Below are 10,255 nucleotides of genomic sequence, written 5' to 3'. Positions count from 1 at the left end.
TATTCAGTTTCACGTATTTGGTGTGAAAAACATTATTTTTTTTAGCAGGATTTCTGCTCTGTTCATCTAAACAGGTCCAGGTTTCACGCTGAGTGGATAAAAATATGAAAGATTATAAAATATATACATAAATATCTCATTCTAACAGATGATAATTCAAACAACCAGGGTTTGTCTTCATCAATCATCATTTCACTTCATCTTTTTGTCACTAAAAAAAACAACAAAAAACTGTGTTGTTTTGTATGTTCTCTCCAGGAGCTCTAAATACTTATTTGACAGTTGAAAAGTTCTGTCCTATCATCTTTATTATGTGAAGCTAAAGTTCAGTTTCATTTAAAACATGTTTTTAAAAAATACAGACAGAAGGAAGGCATTAATCCTCCTGTTTCTTCTCTGTTGTCATTTTAATATGTTTCTATGTTAGTTTTTGTTGAAAGTATCCGAATAATTCCACTATAGAAAATGCTGTTTTAGGCTTAGTTGTAGACTGGTTCACAGCATTGACTGTAGATACACAACAACTATATATCACAATATACTGTAACTCTAAATTAGTTATAGAGTCTTCTATAAAGTCAATCGTTCAAATTCAACCCACTCCCCGATCCATGATGTTTATTTTTCCGGGACGGTCACGCAGCGTTCAAAGACCATACGTAAGAATGGAAAATGGATCATTTTGTAGGTATGATCTATCGGAGAAATTATTTCTTAGGAGTTGATTCTGTAAAATTGCGGATTTATTGTAAAAGAACATTTAAGCAGACGGATATAAAACACGTGCGAGCAATAACTGCGTTTGAAAATACCACTGCTGAAATGAATGCATTTTTTACGATTTTCTTTTTGAACATTTAACGCACCACGATCCTTTCCGAAACGTTTAGTTCATATGGTTTTGTCACGTTCTCTGTATCATTTAGAAAATATTCCTGACTAAAACAATTGTTTTTGTCAACCTTATATTGATGGTTCAGACATGTAAAGTTAGAAAACGTTTTTGGGATTTTTTTTTTCTTGCAAATATTAAACTTGTCACCTCAACCAGAGGGGGGATTTCTTCAGAAGTTGTCGAAACGTAATTAAAGTAAAAGTGAAAGGAGGAGTAAATCATACATCCTTTTTTTATCCACAAGATGTATTTGCCTTCAACTAATGTGTGCTTTGTTAAACGCGGTTTTTGTATGAACCCGGAAACTGCACGATATCCCATCATGCCTTGTGGTGGATGTTGATCTTGATTTAACATTAGTATACTTTTACATTTTTCATTTCTAAACAGACTGGGTTATGTTAACGTTTGACGTTTAAATATTATTCTATCATTTTATTGGCCTTCTTTGTCTTACCTGTTTAAGCACCATTACTTAAAGTTGTATGGCCGTGAATGAAGACAGTCACGTAAACGCTTCAACGTCAGCACTCTTGTTTCTCTTCAGATCGTATAAATCTTTCGCCTTTTACTAAAGATTTCCGTGGGGAGGAACAACAAGAGTTTTACTCAATTTTTTGATGCCCTGCTTCTGCGGGACTTCCTTACTTTGTCAAAATAAAAACATTATATGGCATGATATAAAGTGCGTGTGTCGTTAATTTGTGTCATGCGCATATTGTTTTCTTCTAAATGAGACGGGCTAAAACTGCTCTCATTTGAGCAGGCGTACTTTTGAAAAAACTTTTGTTCTTTTTAAGATGGTTGGGATCAAGCAGTGGCAGATAAAATTTGAAATGACCACTAGAGGGCGTCAAAAAAATAAAAAAGTTTTTCACCAAATCTGTAGTCTTTCATTGACACATTAACCCTTGTGCTATCTTAGATGACCCCACCCTTACATTGACGTGTTCTGCCTACCATGACAAAGGTGGATAAAGGTGGAAAGATTTCATGTAATCCATGGACACCAGTGAAGATCACAAATCATTGAAGAAAAAAGGTTCAGCGCACTGTCTAGTGCAGTGTTTTTCAACCAGTGTGCCGCGGCACACTAGTGTGCCGTGAGAGATGGTCAAGTGTGCCGTGAGAAATTGCCCTCATTAACTGATCTAAAAGCAATTACCATCTCCAGGAAATCAGCTCTTTGTTCATCCAAACAGGCCCTGATAAAACACTGAGAAGTTAAAAATATGAAATATCATAAAATTATTTTTTCTTTGTGTTTAATAGAATCATATAAAGACATTTTGATAAGAATAACGGGATACCGCGATTTAGCTGCAGCTATAACTGTGTAAGGAAAAGTCCCGCCCCTTTAACTGTCTGCACCAATCATTCTTGAATGCTTAATCACATGTCATCAGTCTGACCAATCAGAAGTGGTTAAAGTATTCACTTCCTTGTTTCGATTTAGCGCAAAAAAGTCTCTCTGTTTTAACAAAAATACCAGCTAAAGCTCGTCTTTAGCGGTGGAGCTTTCCACAGAATCTGGTATCAGACTGGAACAAGTAAACAAGACCATGAAGCTCAAAGACGCTGGTCTTTCTGCGGTCGGCGGATTACGGGCACTACATCTCCCATGATGCAGTAAAGTGACTGTCTTAGCGCACAATGAGTCTCTCCTCTTAACATCTTAAAACAACGAACACACATCAAACAGTTTTTGAATCTTTTGACGTAATTTTTAATACATCTTTTAGAAAAAACAGCTGCAGCTTCCAGCGTTTTCTGCAACAATTATCACAAAAATGCATGTGAGATTGCAGAGCGGCTGTAGATCAATACAGACTGATCTTTTTTTTTTAATCTATTTTTTTGGATGCTGGTGTGCCGCGGGATTTTTGTCAAGGTTAAAGTGTGCCATGGCTCAAAAAAGGTTGAAAAACACTGGTCTAGTGGGTCTAGATAACCCAACTCCCAATGTTGACGTGTCTAGGATAGCACAAGGGTTACAAGTCACACAGCATTAAGTAACTCAAAATCGTGAACCATGGCAACTTTAACCTCCCAGAGAAGAAAGAAATGTAAGACCAAAGCAGCAAACATCAATATCCAAATGACAAAATAAATAAATAAAAAGGAAATAGGGCATTAGTTTTCATGAACAGATAAATAATAAGAGTAAAAAGCTTATGCTGCTTTTTAATTTTTGTAAGGGTTCACAAAATAAATGTAAGTCATTTTTTATGAAAACAAAACATGTGGGTATCAGTTTAAAAAAACACAATAAAGCATTTTCCAAAAACAACTACATTTTTTGAGGGTTTAAATATATGTTTGTTTTAGAACATAAAATTAAATTGAATGTTATTTTGTGTAAATAAAGGAAAAAAATATGTTTCTTGGTTTTTACACAAAGGGTATAAACTATCTTGAATTTTATTTTAAGTTTCATTTTAAGTTCTTTATAAATTGTTTCAAAAAAAGCCTCTTTTATTTAAGAAAGTACGAGGGAGTTTTAGGGCCAGTTTACAAACAATTTTTTTTATTGTGACTATTAAATTTACGAGAAAAAAGCCATCGAATAACGAGGAAAAATCGCCAAAGTTATCTGTTAATTAGAGCCTAGCTTGAAGATGAAAGATGTGGAGCTTTTTGTGAAGGTTTATATCCGGATAGGTTTCAAAAACAAAGAAATTTGGAACCTTTTGGTGACTTAAAATCAGAATCTTGTTAGTGTAGCCAGCTTTCCGGGGTTTGGTGGCGGTAAAGTGGAGTTTCATTTGTAAAATAAGGAGCTCAGAACCACTTTTGGGTGAAGAGGACCACAACTTTAGTTTCCTTTTCATTCACATACCCAAAAGTCCCATCGTCACCTTAAGTTACCTGTCATGCGCACACATGACAGGTAAAAATTGTTAACACGTGTTCCCTCCTCCAGATGAAACGTCCTGTTTCAACATTAAACAAAGATGAAAATAGTCTGTTATATTAGCATAACAACGTTGAAATGCCAAAAAGAGCGCCTCCTCAGATGGAAGCGTCACTCAGACATAGAGATATTGTGTTACGTGGAGGAAGAAAGTATTGAAGAGGCCAGCTGCAGAGATAGGGATGGCTTCATCAACGGGCTGCAGAGATCCTGCAAGCCACCTGTGCCCTGCAGAAGTCCAGAAATATGAGAAATAGGTCATGGCAATCCCATAAAACCATTTTAGGTACATGTCACAATTTGATTTCGACAAATTAGAAAGCCCCACTTTCGCAGGGCATCAAAAAATTGAATAAAAAAAGACAACAGTATAGGACCAAGTAGGGAGAAATGTAAAAAACGGAGTGGATTTTAGGGAGGAGTTGAAACAGACTTTGGGAGATCAGGAGGTTCATTTAAATTCGATAATCGATAATCATTTTCTTTCATTTCTAAGTTTATGTATGAAGATAAAAATGTGACAATTTCCCATTTGCATGTGTTCCTTTAGCGTTACGACCTCAAATCTGTGATTACAACTGCTCAAATCTGCTGCCGCGTTTGCGTGAATCTGCTGCTGTGAATCACGAGCGCGCTACAACTGCGCTCGGACTTTTGACATATTCCTTACGAGACATTTGTTTCAAAACTGTTCTGTGTCCGATAATGGAACAAGGGGTGGGGGAAGTCAACGAATCAGAGTCCAGGACTCAGAGGACTTGTAAAATTAGAAAGATCTTCACAGATTCGCACTTCCGGTCTCAATAACTCTTCTGATAAACGTTCAAATGTGACAGTATCTCAATCACTTTGTATAAACATAGAGAGTGAACTGCAAATGCAATTCAAAAGAAAAAAGATCGTTTTTTTCTGCCTTTTAATGAGAAATGATCTCAGAAAGAGCAGCGAGGCGGCTGCCAAGGGACCGTCAACAATGTGCAAACTCTGCGAAACACCATTCTGTAAAAACCAATAATCTCTCAAAAATGAGTAAATGTCTACATTTATATATGCTGACGATAAAGACTCGTCAGCATAATCATGTTACTATAAATATTTTGTGAGAAAGTTCATCTTTATTTTATGGTACAGATTTTTTCAAATTTTAACAGACATATGATTCATAATAAAGATGCTTAATAGTTCTTGTCACCAAATTTCCTGTACTGACTAATCATGACCCTCTTGTGCTACTACAACAAAGATTATATGTATGAGGTTCCATTTGTGCCAAAAATCTGTTTTTGTGTCCACTGTCTATGTCTTTGGTCGTCTCACTTTGTCGTCAGGACTTAGCAACCGTTGCTACTGTCGATAGCTCCGGTCGTTAGCTACTGACGATAGCTACGGTGTTTGCTACTGTCGTTAGCTACTGTCGTTAGCTGCTGTCGATAGCTACTCTCGTTAGCTGCTGTCGATAGCTAATGTCATTAGCTACTGTCGTTAGCTGCTGTCGATAGCTACTGTCGTTAGCTACTGTCGATAGCTACTGTCGTTAGCTACGACGTTTCCCCGTGTTTTGTCGTTAGATGTTCTCGTTTTTCAAATTTTGCCAAAGTCGTCAGAAAAGTCCTTTGTACGGCCGGTAAATTTTTTCCTGTACTACCACGGAACGAAAAAGAAATGTTTATCAAAGCAGACGTCAGGGTTAACCATGACAACACGTTTTTAAGATGAACTTTATTTTGATATTCCCTCAAACGCGTATTGCCAGAAAGGGTGGGGGTGGGGGGGCCATGCATACAACGCTTGACACGAAAACAAAGTGGCGCATTACCGCCACCATCTGATCTGGAGGCGAACTACTTCTATTTAACGCGGAGAATGACATAATAAATATGAACATTTTACGAAGACTATTTATGAATGTGCTGTGTTCTGATCATGAAAAACGTGGCTGATTTATTAATAATAAAATTACAAAAACATTGGTGTTGATTTAATGTATTTCTTCAGAAATAAACCCTCAAGTCATTAGTCCATGGCAATATTTATTTTTTTGTCGCTGAACGATTTACGGGGCCTTGCAAGGAGGCATTTCTTTTCATTAGTTTTCTCTTCTACTTTACTGAAATATAGCTTTGAATATGAATCTGTCCATGTTCCTGTTGGCAATAATTCAACCGTTTTTCGTGAGATCAAACCGAAAACGAGCAGATATGCAGCATCACAGGGCGTCAAGGAGAAGCAGACGTCTCAGAAGATTTCCTCTGTATGCCCAGGCCAGACATGAACAACTTGCGAGTTAAACGTAAAAAACATTTTTTTTAAACTTAAGCATTTGTCACTAATTGTGCTCAAGGTTACACAATCTGCTGGGTAAGTTTAACATTCTTTTTTAACATTGGATTATGAGTTGTATAGTGTAACTACATGAAACACTTGTGAGTTCAAAGTTTAGTATTTTTTATTCAGAGTCAAATCATATCACTTGTTTAAAACAAAAATACTTTCATTTTTTAAATAATTTCATTCTTTACCCATAATAAAAACACGAGATTTTTCAGCATTTAAAAATACTTCATAAACTAAAATGTAAGACATCAAAAATAAATAGAAACATTCAAAAAATGATATTTAATTTCCTAAATGAAATATATTAATTTTCCATTTTACAGGGTCTTCAACGTCTCGACTGCTTAGCAAACATAAAGGCGTCTGTCCTGGCCCTTTACGCTAACGGTCAATCCGACACAAGACCGGATTTTCGGTTGACCCGCAGGACCATCGAGCATCTGATGGAGCAGCTTCGGGTTCCTCACACTCTGGGGGGACAAGAGGCTGAGATGTTGGTGTTTCTTTTCTGGGTGGCGTGTGGCACATCTTACGTTGTGGTAGCCAGGACCTTTGACATGCCACGGTCCACTGTGAGTGACATTGTCCACAGGACGACAGACCTTATCCTCCAGCTGATGAGCAGGGTCATCCAGCTTCCCAGTGGGAATGAACTGCCATTAGTCACCTCTGGTTTTATAGCAGCTCGCTTGGTCTTCCATATTCCAAAAGGTCGTGGGGAGCATCGATGGCTGCCAAATAAGAATAAAGGCCCCAAAGAAAATTCAGCTTGTTATTTTAACAGGAAGCTTTTTTATTCCATTCAAATGCAGGCTGTATGTGACTGTAATGTCAAATTTATAGATATTTTTGTTGGGAATCAAAGATCAATCCATGATTCACTGTATATACGTAAAAGCCCAATTTATGTATATAAAACATTACCCACCTGAAGGATCCTTTTGGGCGATGGTGGGCATCTCTGCATTGCACATCCCATCACGCTGCTGACATCCTACAAGGAACCCATGAGGAATGTGGCCCGTCACAACCAGGACACACTCTGTGGTGGAGAGAGCATTTGGCATGATAAAGATGAGGAGAGCAATATTTCTGGGGGCACTGGGAGTAAAACCAAAGTCTGGGAAATTTCTAGTGCACAAGATTTTTAAACTGTATATTCGGAAAACCCTACAAAATGGCGACCGCGCTATATATGGGTTAGGGCGATAATTCATACACAAGGTATGGCTTCAATTAAATATGGAGATGAAACTATTATTTAAGTCTTTAAAAATAACAGAAATTTATCAAACATGTCACAAATCGGGTGGATAAACGAGGATCAGACGGGCTAAAAAGAGCACAACACTGGTCCTGAGAGCGCCATTTTGTGGTCAAATGAATGCATAACAGATTACAAAGAAAATATTAAAATCCAGTCGAAGATTTGCATTATTTCCATTAATGTAAGTTACTCGAACCACTAAAATTTGAGAAGGTAAGTCATCTATGACATTTTGTCAGAAGCTTTAAAGAGAGATAAGCAATCATTAAACTAATACCAAAGTTTCATACCAAACACCTTCCTCCGCTCGTCCAGGACCGGGTCGTGGGGCCGCACTCCAGTTCCCAAACAACTCAGTTGATTCAATAAATTGCACTAAATGCTAAGGCCTTTGAAAATTGGAAATGAAGAGACAAATGCTATTGATTTAATTAAACAATAAAAAAATTTATTAACAGAATTCGACAAAACTTGCAATTTGTCTTTAACATGAAAGAAAATATTCCCTCAGGATTTGCAATTCTGGAAAGCTGAAAAGAGAGAGAGAAAGATTAGTTTTTTCTCCCCCGGTACTCTCATTATAATTCAGATTTAATTTGATCATTTAATTTGATTTTGTAATAGTGAGATGCAATTTGATCGTTATGCCTCTTTTACTGTAGTATTATTTTAACTGCTATACACATTCACATAATTCAGAAGATAATTCATTTTCAAAATTGTTTGTATAAACTAAAAGAATAACTGCCAGGACTCCCTAGGAAAAGAGGTTTTTAATCTCAATGGGACTTTCCTGGTTAAATAAAGGTTAAATAAATAAAAAAAAACTCATAAAAAGAATAAAGAAACTTCGTTGCGCTACCTACAACTAGGCAAAGCCGAAAGTGGGGGACTGGATTATCCCCGACTCCATGTGCTCCACAAAAGCCGAGTAGCTGGAGTGCAATGGCAGCCGTAAGGTTACATCACATGTGTTTGCTTCAGGAAAAATTCTTGGAACCCCTTCCCAATGTAAAAAAACAAGTTTTGGGCGAGTGGGAAATCCCAGTGGTGGAATGGTGTCTGTCCCTGAAGCAAACACAAGAATCTGCCCTAGAGTCACTGGCCTGCTTCCCTCTGAAATGAAAAACACAAATGTAATATGTATTTGCACTGCAGGCAATTAAAAACTCTAATCAAAAGGCTGACATTTTTAAAAGATTTTGACAATTTAAATAAATCACATTACCGTCCACCTCCAGCAGCCAGTCCTTCCAAAATATGAAAGCAGTGTTTTCCAACTGCCTCCTGTTGCTTCCTGGAGCAGAAAAAGACACATTGAAGAGCTTGAGGAGCTCTTCCAACTGAACCTGTTTTTGGCCCCCAACAAACAAAGCTTTCAGAGTCCCAGGATTACTTCGCACTGCTTCCGCAACACCCAGGGTTTCCAAGCCTTCAACAAGCCTGTAAAATATTCATACTTGAATTAAAATTTTGGTCAATACATTTTATAATACAGAAACAGCGGGAATAATTGGCTGCGAAGAAATCCTAAATACTTACTGTGTTCTGGCACCTTGTGTGCGCCCCACAACAAAAGCCCTGGCTGCCTCTTTCACAAGGGTGAGTCTTTGCTCAAAGGTTGATAAAAATGATGCACAACCCAGCAAAGACAGGAACCCGCAGGCCTCTGCCACAGCATCCTGTGCCTCCTCCAAGGATGTTGCATCCATTATCTACAAAAAAGCATAATTCATTACATGACCATCTATTACAGCAAGTAAGGGGCAAATTCTTATTTTGTCCCTTTCATTAGCATACAAAGCAACAAAGACCTGTGTACTCAATTTGAGAAAATAATTTGTTTCCTGATGTTTTTTCTTTTTTAATGTACATATGGCAATTACAACTTCAACTTCTTGTGGGCAGTATATCTGATTGATTGAAAATGGAATCATTACACTGATGTGAGTCAGGAAGTGCATGGATATGCTGGCTTACACATTAAACTGCTAACCGCCAGAAGATGGTAAAACTTTATAGAAAATACCCTTTGAAGTTTGCCTTTTACGTCCCAGTCATCCACTTCCTCCAAGGTCACATCTGATGTTTCTTGCCCAGATATTTCTGTATACAATCTTTCTGAGAAAAATGATGGCTTTGTGCCTCCATGAATGAGGGCAAGAGCAATCATTTTCCCCACCAATTTATATTCCCCAGAAGCCAGAGCTGAAAGACAAATAAGTGAAATCAATGGTATGAATTGAAATGTTCAAAACATTTGAACATTTCACACATCACTGATTCAAACCGGAGAAATGACTTCATCTAGCTACTGGTTGCAATCAAAAATCTTATTAATGATCGTTTAGAGACTATTTATGACTCTGCAGTGTTCTGATGATGAAAAATGTTGATGGTTTATTAAAACATTACATTGGAACACATTTTTTTTCTCAAAAGTTGTGGTCTATATTTGCCGATGTAGAGATAATCACTGCACACTGGTTTTTCAAAAAGATTTCTGTAAAATTAGAAGGTTTGTGTTCAATTTTGGAATTGTAGATTCGGACAGCACTACAAAATGGCCTTTGAATCAAGATACTAGAAAGACTACTACTATTATAAATGGCATTACAGTTTACATACCCCGAGATACCAGTGTTAAGTTCTTGCCGTCTTCGCTCCCACTAAAGAAAATGCTGTCTTTAATGGCAACAACTAACAGCCTGAAAAATTCCCTGGTCGGCCCTCCGTCATCAACAGCACCCTCAGATTGTCCAGCGCCGTCAATAAAAACGATGTCAATCCGATGGCGAGGATTAAAGCGCTGTCTTCTGAGTGCCCTGAAGGCGCTGTCCAAAAC

The 10,255-nt window shown here is 37.5% G+C and overlaps 1 protein-coding gene and 1 non-coding gene across 2 annotated transcripts; one reads left to right on the top strand and one right to left on the bottom strand.

The window, feature by feature from the left end:
• The first annotated feature begins 1,422 nt into the window (after positions 1–1,422).
• On the top strand, positions 1,423–1,536 carry LOC111946552. The gene has a single exon (XR_002872286.1). It is a non-coding gene; the product is annotated as a U5 spliceosomal RNA (small nuclear RNA).
• Positions 1,537–7,169: 5,633 nt separating this feature from the next.
• On the bottom strand, positions 7,170–10,247 carry LOC111946467 (G2/M phase-specific E3 ubiquitin-protein ligase-like). The gene is made up of 5 exons (XM_023949825.1): positions 10,039–10,247; positions 9,440–9,618; positions 8,953–9,125; positions 8,639–8,853; positions 7,170–8,526 (listed from the first exon to the last, which is right to left on the bottom strand). The coding sequence occupies exons 2-5, from the start codon at positions 9,581–9,583 to the stop codon at positions 8,279–8,281; spliced, it is 780 nt and encodes a 259-aa protein (XP_023805593.1). The 5' UTR covers positions 9,584–9,618; positions 10,039–10,247; the 3' UTR covers positions 7,170–8,278.
• Positions 10,248–10,255: the final 8 nt, after the last annotated feature.

Source organism: Oryzias latipes, chromosome 19 (genome assembly GCF_002234675.1).
Source record: "Oryzias latipes chromosome 19, ASM223467v1".
NCBI classification, from domain to species: Eukaryota; Metazoa; Chordata; class Actinopteri; order Beloniformes; family Adrianichthyidae; genus Oryzias; species Oryzias latipes.
This window is presented reverse-complemented; position numbering and strand designations above follow the sequence as displayed.